This window comes from Coenobita brevimanus, chromosome 14 (genome assembly GCF_032717465.1).
Source record: "Coenobita brevimanus isolate Jiangsu-jjx chromosome 14, ASM3271746v2, whole genome shotgun sequence".
Classification (NCBI taxonomy): Eukaryota; Metazoa; Arthropoda; class Malacostraca; order Decapoda; family Coenobitidae; genus Coenobita; species Coenobita brevimanus.
Window position 1 is genome coordinate 13,672,535 of NC_136967.1, and position 17,758 is coordinate 13,690,292.

General features: G+C 41.5%; 1 protein-coding gene across 1 annotated transcript in view; it reads right to left on the minus strand.

The window, feature by feature from the left end:
• LOC145389873 (sodium-coupled monocarboxylate transporter 1-like) overlaps positions 1 to 15,660 on the minus strand; it is a 32,980-nt gene extending 17,320 nt beyond the window's left edge. Inside the window, exons 1-6 of the mRNA XM_080265002.1 lie at positions 15,529 to 15,660; positions 14,810 to 15,041; positions 8,314 to 8,447; positions 5,340 to 5,528; positions 2,136 to 2,290; positions 1,037 to 1,177 (exon numbers count right to left, since the gene is read on the minus strand). Of these exons, the coding sequence (XP_080121128.1) occupies positions 1,037 to 1,177; positions 2,136 to 2,290; positions 5,340 to 5,528; positions 8,314 to 8,447; positions 14,810 to 15,041; positions 15,529 to 15,660 (983 nt within the window). The remainder of the gene's footprint in view (positions 1 to 1,036; positions 1,178 to 2,135; positions 2,291 to 5,339; positions 5,529 to 8,313; positions 8,448 to 14,809; positions 15,042 to 15,528) is intronic.
• Between the last annotated feature and the right edge of the window lie 2,098 nt (positions 15,661 to 17,758).

The following is a 17,758-nucleotide window of genomic DNA, read 5'->3' on the forward strand; positions in this document are numbered from 1 at the left end:
CTCACCTGCTTTTTTTTTTTTTTTTTTTCCAGTAACGACTAGGCTTGCAACTTCGCCATCTCTTCAGATGTTCTAAATGTACAAAATACTACCAATAATTTGATGCTTAAATGGCACCCTACTTAATAACAAGGTACAGTATGTTGTCCCATTCAGTACTATTTAAAACACTCAGCACTATAGCCTGAGGAGCAACAACCAGTTAAAACCACCTTACACACACTCGACTCAAACTCAGGTGTTCATTCATTATAGAACCTGGCAGATTTGGAACTCACTGGCATCTAATAGAGGAATAAACTCTTTGACCGCATTTAAGAGACGAAACATGTTTATCTGCTACAGTATTTTTCTGCTTGATACTGTATTTCTTACTAATAAAGTATATGTGTATGCATTTTTTTTTTCACCTCTGATACTTCTGTACCAGTCTTCTACGTGTTCTAGATGCTAAGGTGTATATATTTTATTCATTATCTTTTTATTTTTCAGCCTGTATTTAAATTCAATCTGTATAAGTTCAATAATTATTCCCTTGCATCATCAGGTGCCTGCTGGAAAGCATAAGCTTAGCGATTCAGTTTTTTATGTGCAAACTTTAGGTTAAGATATGCATCTATAGATAACGTATGCACTGATTATGTCTGCACCTTGTTCAAGATAAAAGTTGCAGATGTATTGGAAGAATACGTTTTTCAACACACGTCATGAACTGTTCTATTAAGGTTTGAATTAATGACAGCAATATTACGGCTTTTGGTTCTGACAGGATTTAACCGAAGATGACTTACCATATTGAGACACTTGTGGGAAAGCCAGGTTCATATCAAGACTGAAGACATAAAGCACCTCCCGCTCTTGTTTGTTGTCATTTTGCTTAAGCATCCATCTCAGCAACTTCTCTTAATAAATAATAATAATAATAATAATAGTAATGAAAACTATTAAGAGTACAACTAGTATCGCTTGACATGAAATAACTGCAGACCGTTTGTAATTAGTTATTTGGGAAAATGTGCACTGAAAAACAGCTCACCTTCGTGCAGTAGTCAGTGTGCCTACCGAGGCAAGTCTCTGGTACACATTCTGGTTAAATCCTATTCTGAAGAAAGGGAACAGGAAACCATAGACTGAAGTAGACCAAAGGGAGTGGCGGACAAAGGGGCTCGGGTCTGTGCTGTGAGGGGAATAATTGCTGCTGTTAATGGCGGGCATGAGTCAAGCAATTTATTTGACCTCTCTCTGTTTCTCTCTGACACACACACACACACACACACACACATACACACACACACACACACACCAGTGACGCATACTGTTAAGTATGTTTGCTCTCAGTCGGCTTGCGAGGGCCGATTACACTTGGTTCACAGACTACACACACATCCAAAGCCACTACAACACTACAATTACACTTACAAGCACTTCTCACTCTACATACAATCTCTACTAGACAGCCTAAGCCACTCGGTAGAGATACATTGGCTGTATAGTCTCCAGTTCGGTTGGGATAGGCCGGTCCTGCAGTGGACACTCAAACGGCTGATGATATATATATATATATATATATATATATATATATATATATATATATATATATATATATATATATATATATATATATATATATATATATATATATATATATATATTGTTGATATGCCCTGTATGCCAGAAATGAAGATGTCAGGTGTCAAAGCACTGAAGTAGCATTTTCTTTATGCTTCGAATCAAGAATAAAGTATTTGGCATTAAATATCAATTACATTCCCAAACAATTGGGCACCAGAATTATCCTTCTAATATGGTCTTCATAATCCGTGACTGTTTCTCGTTTTCACTTCTATCACACTGTAGCCCAACTCACTGCTTATTAATTAGCGTTAAATGGGTTATTAAGAAAAAAAAATCTACCTAGACACTAGGATTATCTATTTAGTATGGTCAGTTTAAAGCAAATACAATAACTGACATCAGGAAAATACCATACGTATATATGCATATTATGATACCATAGTTCTTTATACATATCAAGCTTCCTCTTCTTTGAATCCAGATCTAGGAGCATCAAAAATACTTTATATTATCAACAATGGTGTAAGAAATATTAAGAAGATAACGTCCAGTTGTCTTACTTTAAGAACTCAATCCTGGCGCCCTGGTCAGCTATGGACCAAATGCTGCTGACACCCCCAGTCTCAACACAACAGAGGATGACCACAAGCAGCACTCCAGCGTACATGAGCAACGTCTGCATAACGTCAGTGTACACCACAGCCTTCACGCCACCCTGAAGCATGAAGTGTAGCTGCGGTCAACAGTACCTTTACGGTCCTAAAATCGTGTAGGAATTTACTTGGATATATTTTCTGTAAAGTTTCCTCTACCTCATTGTAAGTGGAATACGATATAGCTGTAATAATAATAATAATAATAATAATAATATTATTATTATTATTATTATTATTATTATTATTATTATTATTATTATTATTCAGTGTTAGTAGTAACAGTAGTGGTAGTAGTAGTAGTTGTAGTAGTAAGAGTAGTAGTAGTATTGCTATTATTATTATCATTAATATTATTATTACATGTTGTTCTTGTTGTTATTGTTGCTATTGCAATATACCACCAGATCTGTTAAACACCTCCAACAGCAACCCCTCGTAACCACCTCGCAGCTGATGTGCCGGCCATTGAGGTGTGACCAGAGAAGTTTCAGAGCCTTGTCCAGTGTATGTGGAGATGATCTGACAAAGAGGTGTTTCAGCCACAGAGGTTTGATGAAGCAAATACAAGAAATGCTGTCCAGTATATCTGACGGTCTCTTGGTAGACCCAAAGATTGTTGAGGTCAAATAATACCTTCTAGCAGTGAAGGGATTATCTCAATGTTCGTCAAATGAAGGTTGTAGGGCTGACTGTGACCGTTTTCGTTGTCGCTCCTTTTAGCTATTTCCTGGTCTGTGCTGCTACTATGGTCACTACTGTCGCAATAGGCTGCTGCATCAGTTGAAATCTAAGTCTACTAATACCAAGTCGGATCACTTCTTTCTAAAACGGCTCCGAGCTCGCGCAGGGGGCGGAGCATCGGAATGATGTCGGCTGGCTCTGGTGCGAAACCCCAGTTCAGTTGACTCCTGACCATGATGGTGAGTGGTTGCTTGGACCACTCATCTGACCATGCCACATTTTCAGTCCGGAAAGTGAGGAAATGGACTGAAATGTGTGAGGGAAGGTGTAGGGGTGAGAGAACCTATTGCTATATTATAGGGTTAACCCGCCCCATCCCGTCGACGTATGGGTACGTTGCAACGATTTGCATTTGCCAGTCCCGGCGATGTACCAGTACGTCATGCAATTGCAAGGTCCCTAATTTGCACAATTTTCAATTTTCGCACGTGATTTTTCGTATGTATACACGGGACACCTTCCTCTATTCCTGTACAAGATACCAAGCAGGGACAATGCCTTACACTGCATAACCTCCCCCCTCCCCCCCTCACGACATTGTCTTGGCAAAGGACCTGTTACCAGTGACCTGGCTAGTAAAGTTATTCAGGGCCAGAGTGATTCCCCAATCGATGACAATGTGGAGGACAATGTTTACATAGCATTAGAAGAAAAAACAGCCAGAAATAATGATCAGGTAGTGTGGCAAAAATAGGTCAGGTATGGTGATTAGTTAGTGAGTGAAACAATGCTTATAATGCCTTTATTACTGCTTGAAAACCAATATACTGTCATACTACATATACTGTACATTCGTACCAAGTAAATAAATAAATACCGTTTATGAGTGGATAAAATAGTTATCCTCCCATAGAACTCGTTTTCTTTGATGCCAGCATGTTAGAAAACCCACTCAGGTAAGGAGGAACTCCTACCTGGATTGGGCACTTTAAACCTCAGGTGAGCGATTTCTCTATGAATTTTCGATGTTTCTCACCAAAAGCGAAGGTTTTAGCCAAAAAAAAAAATTTCGAAAATACCTCGGGACTGGGGGATGTCGGAGGTGCGGAAAACCTTGGGACGTGACGGGTTAAACGAGTCTGCACTTCTTCCCCTTTTTCGTTTTCCCTTTTTATAAATGTTTAATTTGAGTCTGCCCTTTCATACATTTTCTGTTACTTGAGCCAGCTGACGTCACACACAAGCCACGCCTCCCTGCGCCCTGATGGAAAGTGAACTGACTTGGTATTGGTAGACTTATAGTTGAAATATTGTTCTCACAGCCAAGGTAAAAAGAGACACCAGGTATAGTCATGGCCGGGCCAAAACTGGTAGGGGGGTGCGGAATACGTCATCAGCGTCCAAGGACCCTGCGCTCATTCTCTCCCTGGCTGCCTACCTGTGCCGAGCTCCATTTTCTATGAACAGTGACGGGTGTGAAGCACAAGACTGACGCATTTTACAGCAGAAATTGACGCGTGCATGTACAGTGAAAGAATGTGAAGTGAAATATTATTTTGCTAAATGTAGGGTGTATTTTAGGATAAGAATAATAAACAAAGACATTCCAAACAGCTTTAAAAGTACAAAAAAAAAAAAAAAGATGGAAAAACTTGTAAAATAAATATACAAAAATCCTATCGCTCTGTTTTATTCATCAATCCATTATACTCTAGTGAAGAAAAAATTTATTGCTTTCATTTTCAGCAAATAGGAGGGAATGTAACAGAGAAAGGGACGAGGTAAGGTGTGGGAGTGTCGAGGCTGGTCTCCCGTTCTCCCGATCCCAACACCTCTCTCTCTCTCTCTCTCTCTCTCTCTCTCCCCGCCACACACACAGCTGACGTCACTTCACCCCTGACCCCCCAGAAAAGCAGTGCGTGTCTATACCTGGTGTCTCTCTTTACATTGCTCACGGCCATTCGAGTCAGAGGTTTCTACGGGAAATGACATGGCGTGTGCCCAGGTTCATTATCCTTGTTTTTTTTTTTATTATTTTATATATATATTCTTTGTCTCCTTAAGCATCAGGGAATACCTACCGTACTCGGTTCAAACAGACTCCAGGTAGACTTGGAGATTTTATTTTTCACCGTCATAGTTTTTAATACATATTCTGACTGCCTCAAAATCTAAAGAAATAGGATGCATATCTGACGAGGGCATCCCCCATCCTGCACTTATTTTATAGATATCATCAAAATCACTATCAACAGATCTTATACTGTTACCTCATCTAATCTATCTAGGTTTGAAATGAATGACCTATAGAGAAGCTAAAGTCAGAGCTAGAGAGGGTAGAAGGAAACTGCAGGAATTCAGTGAGGATCTTTAGGATACATGACTAGCAACCCACATAGCAGCGGCAGTAAGTTCTTATACACTCACCACAGTCATGTAGAAGGTACAGACGAGGCCCATTACTATCACTGAGGTAGTGGTGGAAAGGTTGGTGGCGGTGGACAGGGCCAACGAAGGACTATACATGACCATGCCCATGTAGAAGAAGTTATAGACAATTTGAGACACCGAGACCAGCCTGTGCACAGTGGCTGACTTATACCTCAGCACTAAATACTGTAGAAGGAGAGGCCTATATTAATGACTGGTAAATTAACAATGAAATATTTTGTTGCAGTGCTGGGGAAACTGTACAACAGATATTACTTTATTTCTCAGTAAGTGTGACTCTCTCTCTCTCTCTCTCTCTCTCTCTCTCTCTCTCTCTCATTGTTTATATGTTAAGGATCATCCATTTTTTTACGTTAATATCGTTCTTCCGTACAGAATTATTCAATCATTGCTTAGATTTTTTGTTAGTTATCTATAGCTGGCCAAACCCTCATAAGGGTCTACAGGATAACTAAAATCCTTCAAGGATTTTTCTGCGTTAAACACGTGGTTACATATTCGAAGCACGGAGAATGAGTCTGGTGACGTCATGGCAGCTGCCACGGAATCCACTGTTAACTGTGTGGAGGCCGCGTGAGTGGATGGGCGAGAGGGTATGTGGGTGGGGGTAGGAGAGGAGTGGGTGTAGATGAGGAAGACGTGTGATTGCCATTCATTAGTTCAACTTAGGATACTAAAGTTAAATGGTAACAAATTTATTTGGATTTCAAACGTTCACGTGAGTTACCACCTATGTATAAGTTATATGTAATCCATGAGTGGAAGAACTAAGCATATTCTACTCTCCCCCTCCTCTTCAAATGCCCGTTGATTTTAGCAATAATTCTACCGATGACTGTGAATGCTTCGTCAGTGGCTAGGAAAGAGTTCTGGCTGAATGTTTCTACAGTATATTTTGAGTTCTGTGTGAAGTGTGTCCAGTTTGCCTTCTCGTGCTTATAGGTTGTTTTCTTTTATTACTGTCTGGGTCTGGTTTGATCACGTACAATATGATGATGGTGAGAGGGTTGGATGAGAGGCCACAGACTCTGATCCAGTTGGTCATAATAGGCTGTGTACATGTACAAAAAGCGAGGTCAGATATGAAGTTGTTTTGGTTTTGTCTTTGTGAGGATAGTGTAGAGGTGTTGTAGTTACCTGAGATGTTGAATAGTTCCTGATGATTCAATATGTAAGTCATGCGGTTGAGTCCCCTCCCCCCACCTGTGTGTGTGTGTGTGTGTGTGTGTGTGTGTGTGTGTGTGTGTGTGTGTGTGTGTGTGTGTGTGTGTGTGTGTGTGTGTGTGTGTGTGTGTGTGTGTGTGTGTGTGTGTGTGTTATAACCATGATGTCTTTTGCTTTAAGGTCACCTGCTAGTATTAATCTAAGGATGTTGCGGGGTGCCAAGGGAACTGGGGAACCTCCAGGTGGGCACGAAGTGAGATACAGTATGTATATATTTGTTATGTTTACTGTTTTGTGCTTCTCGTCTGTGGAGGATAAATGACATCGATATATCCGCTCCCATAACACTTCATTACGAGTTGCACTGTTCCATTCACGGTTACTGAAGGCTCAGACCGTTATGATTAAAAATCTCATTCACACAGTTCTCCCACCATCTTCATGGCTTCCCCATTTCTGTCTCTCTGCTTTCACTGTGTACCTCTTCATCAGTCTCTAGTTACTATTCTCTAGATATGGCCATAACATTTTCTATTTAACAGGCCCTGGAGAGTAATTCAACGCTTTCAGATATCCAGTGTCTAATTTCAAATCCTTCTTACCGCCACTTCTCACTTTGTCAAAAAATCTCACCTATGCACTTGACATTAATTCTAACATTACCATCCTTTTACAGCAACGGAAATTTAAAGTTCAGGCCGCCAGAGGGCATATAGCCCAAGTACTGGCCATAAAATCCGCACAATCCAGTCTTCGTAACACCATGCAGCGCAGTCGGCACCTCTTGACCTTCATACTCTCCAGCCACACGCTCGTCAATAATTCTCCCTAAGTTACATCTACCGCAACGTCTACCCACAGAGGCTTAAACAACCCAGTCTCTTCAGACTTTTCATATCTAATTAGGTTTTCTCTCATAGTGTTGTGCCCCGTCTCTTTACTACATAGGCTCACCTTTCTTTCTCCTGCATCTTCAAAAACATCTCTGACAGATTCTTCCTAACCCAGATGCAAACTTTTGATATTAATGTCTTGAATCGTCATCAACACCATATCGTTAGGAAGTGGGAAGACATACTTCCCATTCCCCTACTTTTTTTTTTCCCCTCATGCCTACAGTCCTCCAGTTCGTTTCCTAATCATTTAAATAACCGAGATTCCTCAGCCATTCCAGATAATAAAAACCAGTCCTCATCCCACCACATAAAATAAATCTTTTTATATGCGAATATTATAGCCAAACAATCACATCCCATAAAACACATATGACCACGGTTCATCAAGTAACAAAAATTAGACATTTCCACCCCACAAAATCATTAAAAATAATCACCTTCCACTGCACAGCACATAACGAACAGTGACTTTCTCTGACAATTACATACTTAATCATTTTCGATCATGTAACTAAAAGAGAAAGAAAAACTTTTTGTCGTTTAACACAAATTCGAAAGTCTCCGATACTACATCACAAGCAAAGCACAAACACTACACATCACAAAGCATAACATTAACCCTGCATCGCAAAACACAGACATCACACTGCCTCAAAGTATGTTCCAACATTATCCTTCCCTTTCATAAACGTACTTGGTCACCCTCCATCACACAGCAGCAACGCACACATCATTCAGCCACATAATAAAGCTTGAACAACAATCAAGTGTATACTCGAACAATCACTTTCCATCACACAAAACAAGCTATATCATCTACCATCCACAAACACGTTTATCTTTAACATTTATATATTTAGTACACTACACCACACGGTCTTCTCACTTACCTTGTTAATGGAGGCAAGGCGAAGGTTAAAGAAGGTTGGGATGACTAACGTGTAGACCACTGCGAAGCCGGTAAAAAAACTGATAGACATAATGTACACTTGCGTCCCGTGGAGGTACACATCCGTTGGGGTGCCTGGAAAGAATGTTAGAAGTGATGTTTATGTTTCTTGGTCTACAGCTAAGGATGGGTCTCAGAATCCGCTGAGTTTCATTTTGTTCATGAACAAAGCCTCTTGTAACAGTTTGAATTCCCTGTAAAAAATGTCAGTGTTTTCACAGTTCCTCGAAAAATCTAAGAGTTAGCCAAACTGCGTTTCTCCCTCGACAGCACGAGGTTTAGGGCGGATAACGATTATAAATTTATGATTTAAGGAAGGAGAATTCTGTGATCTCTCACCTCCATCTAAACTAGCAACATTCATCGGCAAGTCATCCAGAAGAATGAGGTCATTTAAACAAATAAGGAGCTACTTAATGATTGGCTTGAAACATGTCTTGCTTCACCTATTACGATCCATTAAAAACAAATCTCTCTCTCTCTCTCTCTCTCTCTCTCTCTCTGACACACACACACACACACACACACACACACACACACACACACACACACACGCACACACACACACACACACATATAGATAGATGGATAGATAGATAGATAAATAGATGATAGATAGATAGATAGATAGATATAGATAGATATAGATAGATAGATAGATAGGTATATATATATTTACAACGCTGGGTGGTAACCTTATAACCAACCAATACGTGTTCCCTACGTGACAACAACTGGGTTGGCGGAGGGTTAGTGCCTCTCCCCGGAAAACAACTAACTAGAAATACGAACAAGAAGCCTCGGACCAGGACTAACCAAAAGGTGATGACTAAGGACCGAACAAAGGACATGGTACGGATCGTAAGGGGTGCAAATGATGAGGTGAAAGAATGAGAGATTGTCCAGGTGCTTGAGGGTATGAAAGTGGATGTATGTGGATTAACTGAAACTAAATGGTGAGGTGAGTGTGTGAGAGAATGGGAATATGGATTGGGTATATGTGCAGGAGTAGGTGAGAATGAGAGGGCAAAAGAAGGAGTGTGTATTGTTGTAAGTAACAGATGGAAGAATATAAGAGAGTATGGATCAGTTGGCCCAAGGATTGTGTGGGTAAGATTAAAAGTTGCAATACAAATGTGGGCAATTGCGTGCGAGTATGCACCAACGCAAGATTGTGCAAGCAGAGTGAGAGCTGGACAGATGTGGAAGCGTGCATGCAAAAGTTTGAAAGGAATGAGAGAGTATTTTTGATTGGAGATATGAATGGAAAAGTAGGGGATATGAAGGTGGGTGGAGTAGTTGGTGAGTAGGGTGTGCCTGCGGAGATGGATGAGAATGGCAGTGCTTTAGTGGATATTTGTGCCGGGAGGGGGTTGGTGATAGCTAATACACTTTTCAGGCACAAAATAATCCATAGGTATATGCGGCGAGTGATGAGAAGGGTGAACTGAATGAACGGAAGCCAATGACTGATTATGTGTGTGTGGCTGAAAGGATGAGAAGGTGTGCAATGGATGCAAGAGTATATAGATGTTCGGGGAGTGAACTTTCTGACCGCCACTTGGTGGTGGTAAGAATGAAAGTCCAAATGAAATGGAGAAATAGAAGATGGGAAGGAAGGGAGGAAATACTTCATACAAGGAGGGTGGAAAAGTTACAAGAGGAGGGAAAAAAGGCAGAATGTAAGAGGAAAGTGGGGGAGCGATTGGGTAAAGATGGACTGGAGCAGATAGGGGACGTGGATGGTGTGTGCAAAAAGTATTCATAGAAGAATCTGTGTAGCATGAGGTGGTGTGTGAGCTGAAGAGAAGACGAAAGGGGATGCAGGAAACAGCATGGCAGAATGAAGATATAAGAGAGGCTGTGGCACGAAAGAAGAAAGCATATAGTCAGTGGATGAAAAACAGGGGAGTAGAGGAAGTTGCGAGACGGAAGAGAGAGTTATATGTGGAAAGGAAGAAAGAGTGGAAAAGATTAGTAAGAGAGAGTAAGAAGTAAGTGGATGAAGAATTTAGAAGGAACTTGAGTGTAAATTGAAGGGAATGTAAGGAAATGATCTGGAAAGAGGTATAGAGAGTTAGACAGGGTGCCAAAAAAAAGGTTAGTTGGGGAGTGAAAGATAAAAATGGTAGATTACTGGTGGAGAAGGGAGAAAAAGTGAGCAGAAGAATAGAACACTATAAGGAATTGTTAACATAGGGAATGAAAGTGATGGAAGTATAAGCAGCTGGAGAATGGCTAAGAGAAGGAGGGATATGAGAAGAGAGGAAGAAATCAGTAGGATGGAAGATGTGGAAGCAATGAAGAAAGTTAAAATGGGGAAAGCCCCAGGAATTGATGAAGTGTGTCGTGAAATGCTGAAGCATGGGGGAGAGATAGTAGTAGAATGAATGTGGAAGATGTGCAGATTGGCCTGGGAGGAAGGTACAGTCCCGGAGGATTGGAAGTCAGGTATAATTATTCCCCTATACAAAGGAAAAGGGGAAAAGAAGGTGTGTTGTAATCATAGGGGCAATTGTCTTCTTAGTGTAACAGGAAAAGTATATGATAGGATACTTATTGACAGAGGAAAATAATAGAGGAATTAGTTGGAGAAGAACAGCGAGCTTTTAGGGGTGGAAAAGGTTGTGAATATCAGATATTCATTCACAGATCTTTAGTGGAAAAGCTTCTAGAGAAGGGAAAGAAGTTGTACCAGGCCTTCATGGATTTGGAGAAATCATATGACAGGGTGGAGAGACGAGGATTGTGGAAAGTATTAAGAACATATGGAGTAGATGGGAAGTTGTTGAAGGCCGTGAGGTGTATGTATGAGGGTGCTAAGACTGCAATGCGTGTGGATAATGAACTGAGTGAATTTTTCTATTTGAAGGTTGGATTGAAACAAGGATGTGTCATATGTCCATGGTTGTTCAATCTGTATATGGATGGGGTTATAAAAGAGATACAAGGTAGGTCATTGGACGTTGGAGCGGCCCTAGTGAGAGAGAGAGAGAGAGAGAGAGCAGTGTTTGGAAACTCTCTACACTGTTGTTTGCAGATGATACTTTGTTGTTAAGTGAAGACGAAGGGGAGCTGCAAGGCTTGGTGAATGAGTTTGGGAAAGTGTGTAAGAAATGGAATCTAAAGGTGAATGTAGGGAAGAATAAAGATATGGTCTTCAAGAGAAGTGAAGTCAGTAAATGTACATTGAGGTTGGATGGGGAGGAAATGGAAAATATGAGTGCATTTAAGTGCTTGGGTAGTGTAAAGAGTAAGGATGGAAGTTCAGAGGGTGAAGTGCCTGAAAGGGTACAACAGGGTAGAAAGGTTGCTGGTTCTTTGATAGCAGTGATAAGAAACAGGGAAGTGAGCATGGAAGTGAAAAAGTTACTACATGACAGTATTATGATACCAACTCTTACGTATGGAAGTGAAGCTTGGACCTTGTTGGAGGGACAGAAGTCAAGAGTGACAGCAGTGGAAATGAGTTATTTGAGACGAGCATGTGGAGTTACATGGAGAGACAGACTGACAAATAAGGAAGTGAAGGAGAGTTGTGGTGTGGATGTGGATGTGATAGGAAGCGTTAGGAGAAACACACTGAGGTGGTTTGGCCATGTTGAGAGGATGGAGAGTGAAAGACTGACGAGGAGAGTGTATGTGAGTGAGGTGGAGGGGGGGAGTGAGAGGGGGGGGCCAAAGATGAGATGGAGGGATGAAGTGGAGAGGGCTATAAGAAAGGAGGGTGTGAGCTGGAAGCAGGACAATGAAATGGCGGGGGACAGGGCGACATGGAGGAGAATTGTCTGTGGCCACTCCTTACGGGATTAAGGCGTCTGGCAATATATATATATATATATATATATATATATATATATATATATATATATATATATATATATATATATATTATGCATACGTACACAAAAATTTAATTCTGAAATACTCAGAATGAAAAAAAAAAATCCATCCATCCGGGACCTGAGAATCCTATGGGTAGCATTTTCATTCGACACTTTTTGTTCTACACTTTTCTTTTTATCACAGCCATCATTCTTCCTACTCTCTCTCTTCAGTATATTTGTTGTTAGATTTTCATACGATCCATCACAGAGCTCCCCTCTCTTTGTCGACTGAATCATTCCGGCAAAAGAAACGACACTTTCTGTTGAAGCTGATGATGAAAATGTGGTATAGTGCTCGATAAAAACTGAGTGGTTATGTGTTTGGACAGGCAGGAAGAAGCGGTAATATGAGTTAGGTAGTGGATGACTATCATGTCGGTGGTGTCCTCTCCAACTTGTGTCAGTAGCGTCTTGCCAACCGATAATACTCATAAGGACTATCAACACTTTCCAAAGAATGTGGTGAATGACATGAATCCTCTTGAATCTTGCTGGTCAGGTGTTTAATCACAGTTATCTGCTTATCACGAAAAGGTGCTAAGTTCAAGCTTATCTACCTCAGTCTGAAGGAGGGGTGAGAGGTTGTTGCAACACATGTCTCAACACTTAGTTCAAGAGAGAGTTACAGTGGAGAAAAATTGTCCTGAAGCCATGGGCAACTGAAGCAAGAAGACGATAACAGTATTCGAGAATCTGTACTAGAGTTGGAATTAAGTGTCTGTAACAGCATAATTCCTCACCCTGAAGGTGATCAATGGAGCATGATGCTCCCAGTACTTCTATATGTAATCTAACTACATATAGAAGATAGGAAATTCGAGATAAACTATGGCATCAAATCATTCAGCTTTGATCTGCGCTTTAAGAGCTGGATAAGACAATCAGAGACTTCCAGCGTGCTGAGTAAGGAGTCTCCAAACAGCAGGCTTCTAGCAGGGGTACCCGGCATTCCCTGGGACCCTGGATGGCCTCTCCCCTGTGGAAGAAAACCCCCTGGGTCTCAATTTAACTATTGACCCTATGTTCTTCCTCGGACCCATTTACTCAGAGATATATTCCCCATGGACCTATTACTACCATAGACCTCTTTTCCCATTAACCACCAACCCACCAAACCTTCCCACCCACTCTGCTCACTCAACCATCCGCCTCCCCTACCCATCCTCCCACACACCTTCCCACCCACTCTGCCCCCATCCACTAGCCCATCCATCCTGCCCACCCACACACCCACCTAACTCTGCCCTCCCACCCCACTCATCCAGCCCCACTACAAGCACCCTCCCACCCTTTCCACCCACTTTGCTCCTCCACACCCACCCATCCACTCAACCTTCCCCACCCACTCCACCTACTCTGCTCCTCCACACCCACCCAACCACTCAGTCCTCTCCATCCACCCCATCCACCCTACCAATCCGTCCACCCATTCCATCCGCTGTAGCTAACAGTGATATAGTTACAAATGTTAATAATGCCCGTCAGGGGCGTCACTTTAGCAACTGTAATGTATACATCTAAATTCACCCTAAAAAATTTCTCCTGTCAAAGCTTTCCACAAAGGACCGACAAGGAGACAAACATTCTATTTTTTATATATATACAGTTTTATATCCTAGATAACCTTGTCAGATTTTGCTCATCCAGCCTTGTCACAGATGCTCGCTAAAGAACGATGAGAATATGTGTTTGGTTTGGCTTGTTTGTCTGTCTGTCATGCTATGTGTTAGCAAGATTATGGAATAGCTATCAGAAAATGCAACTTCTGGCATAATAATTCAGCCCCATCAGAGGAAGAGGTGATTTTTTTTTTTTTCCCGAAAAGTCACAATTCACAGGTCAAAGGCTAAGCCATCTGATAGTTGTAATCAGACCTCAGGCAACTTAGTGAAAGAATTGGGGGGCAGGAAAAAGTGATAATATTCAATTTTGAAAGCAATCGGTCATAGGCAAAGATCGGAGAGCGAAATAAAAGATTCGGCCCTTTTGTATGAAACCTGATAGCACGTATAAAGACAGGCAGTGATGGATACATTATATATTCTTAATAAGTTACATGTCAACGTCACAGGATATTATCAGCTTAAGAACTTTTCTTCCGAGTTGACCCAAACTTGGTGGATAAGTTGAAAGTTAGGTAAGGATGAATAATTTGATTTTGAGAGAAATCATTCGATGGCCAAACGTACAGCGCAGAATCAAAGATTCGGTATTAAACCCACTGTAGGAAGCGAGTGTTGTACTTTCTAAGTTGCTGACGATGTATGGACGGCGTCACACATACTCTGAAACACGTATTGCTTTCAAGTATGCTTTCGCATCCAACGAGAAAGATGTGTGTGTGTGTGTGTGTGTGTGTGTGTGTGTGTGTGTGTGTGTGTGTGTGTGTGTAGTACTGGAATATATGTACGAGTAGCTTCAATTGTTTTCCTACCAGTATCTAAACACACACACACACACACACACACACACACACCACTTTCATTAATTTATTCTTTGAGAAATTTGTGAAACGAGTTAAAAAAAATTATCTTCATGGCGCACACTTACCGAGTACTGAAACTGCAGAGATGCTGCCGCCTATGAGCGAAAGAGCCACAGGGAAGGGTGACATTGCTCGGCCCCCCAGCAGGTAGTTCTGGGTAGACTCCTGGCCCCGACTTCTGGCCGCGCTGTACACCCCGATTCCGGCGGACGCCACCAACATAGTGATGAAGACGACGTAATCCACCGTCGTGAATCCTGACCACACCGGTGCATCCCCTGACCCAGCCGTCGACATCTGTAATATATCAGTCTAGTCTGTAACATTTACTGATTGTCACTGAGTATAATGTTATATTGCATCAGTTGACACTTTCTTCATAAGCTGTATCACAACAGCTTACCCTTATTATTAAAACAAATCTCGATTAAATGTATATCCTCAGCATAATTTAAAGGCATTCTGAGTATATATGTATACATTTTAACATGAACGAGCATTGTCCAAACCGTAGGTCATTTAAATGTCCTTGTAATGTTTATTGCAGTGGGGAAAAATGTGACGGGGACATGGGCAAACAAACAAAGGGACCAAGAAATGAGGCAGACATTTTGTGAGCAATCATGAATGAACATGGAGTGTTTCCTTTTGTTTTCTACCAGTTCCCTCTTCAATTTGTGCCACCAACGATTTTTCTGGAGCAGAAGTAAACAAGCACATCGGAGCCTCACGAAATATCTACCATTACATATGAGGGTTACAAGAATCCCTACTTTAACTGTACCAGCTTGAAGGGTAGCAGTCCTTCCTCATTCAGCAATGAGAAAAAAGACTTGAACACTATGAAATCACGTGAGGTATCGTCCAGGCACAGTTTCCACAGGCAAGTCTCCTTTGCCTCCTTGGACATGGTCATAATACCGAGAACCACAATTAAGTATTCAGTCAAAAGAAGCTTCATCTATTGGTGACGAAGGGACTGTCAGATCTATCGCACAGTGATCCACTTCTTGTCCAAATCCATCACAGAACTGGCTGTCAAACAACTCATTGGGTTATAATCATTGCGATTGCAATGGCCCGTCTGGCTGCAGTAACCCCTCTTTTTAACCCTGGTTAGGCATAGGTCTATTTTTAATAACACCACAAGCATACCTGGATATTATTCACCCGGCCCTGGAAGAAAAAAAAAATGTTTTAATCAATATTTATTCATGAAACTTGGTATGAGTTTGCAAGGACCTCTCTTGTTCACACTGATATAAGTATTAAAGAAAATTTAATGAGAGGTAGTAATGTTAAAAAAAAAATCCTGAGATCATTCTTGGAAATAAAAACAACCAAATTCAAGAGTTGACAGCTAAAAATATACATGAGTAAAAACTTTTTTTGTCCTTATTTTATATTCCTTGCCTGCGTCCTCAACACCTCCCAAACACAGGCTGCTAGCTTCTCTTTTCTCAGAAAATCATGAGCGAAAAATACTACTCACACTATAGGCATAGCCGGGTTAAAATCACCTGATCGCTATAGACAATATATGAAAACCGAGGCGTGGAGCGTCACCCACCCACCTAACACAGTCTCAATACACAATGCAGCTACGGAGAGAGAGAATGTTCTGGAGATAAAGGAACCATGTGCATAATACAGTGTTGCAATACCACTGGGTGAATTTCATCTAGGTATGACTATCCAGGGTTAAGAAGAAAAATATTTTCTGTATCATGACATTTGAGATTAGGTTTGGTGCAATTTTATTCTCCTTGAGCCACTTCGGTATCTCGATGCCAGTAATTTTCCCTGGACTCATTTCTCCCAGGTGACATTCCTCTGCAGAATCACTGTAAAATAAAAGAAAAAACCTAATACACTAACGAATATATTCACAAATCTCTAAGGCTGCAAGTTCATCGAGGGGCACAGGCCCGAGGATAATCTTTTCCACCACACACACACACACACACACACACACACACACACACACACACACACGTATCGAAAGGAGTGACATACCACCTTTTTCATCATGAGGTATAGTAAATGAAAAAAAAAAAAAAAAAAGGCAAAGGATAACTAAGATAAAGTGAGGGATAACTTTAAGATGGGGTAGACTATTACGATTAAGAACAGAATTACTCTTAGCACAACATACTTTAGTAAACAAGAGCAGAATTGCTCTGGGACCTGCGGGAGACTCTTGTTTCAAACAGTTTGCCGTGAAAAACAACTATCCTTAACGGAGATATCCACTACCCAGATTCTGGAGGTGCCTTAACAGAGGTGTCAGCTGAGGGCAGATTGGGATTCTCCATGTCAGATTGCCATATATGGTACCACTTTTGTCTTCAAAGGCCTTCTCTTTAACAAATCCACCTGAAGCAGAAGCAAAGGAAGAAGAAGACGAAGAAGGCTTGCCATTAAGTGACCTGCTGGCAATCGCCGCTGGTCATTTAGCCGCACTATAGACCGCATACCTCCGCCAGTGCCATTGCTATGAGAAAGGATCCGGATCAGGATCCGTATAGGTCTATCTATCTATCTATATACCTAGGCTGCTTCCCCCAAGGAAAGGGAGGTAGCCGAGACAGGACGACTCACTCTCCATTTACTCATCCATTCAAACACATTCATTCGCATCTTAGCCCCAAAGGGGAGAACGGACAGAGCCTCACCGCATCACACCGCACAAGGGTCAACTGCGCAATGCAAGTAGTGACATCCACAGCAGGGCCCGACAGCAGAACTGGTTTACCCCTGCCACATCATAACAGACCCATCCCCTTACCCGCACCTGACCTGACTAGCTGATCAGACCAAATGCGGGAGAATATCCCCTCAGGGCTGCGTCATCACTTATTCATTCACAATTTCTCTCCATTTATTTCTGTCACGCACAGCCACTCTTCCTTGCTCAACAGACATCCCTCTCGCATCCAGCGCTCTCTTCACACTGTCCATCCATCCTATTCGTGGTCTTCCTCTCAGTCTTACACCTCTCACATCAGATCTAG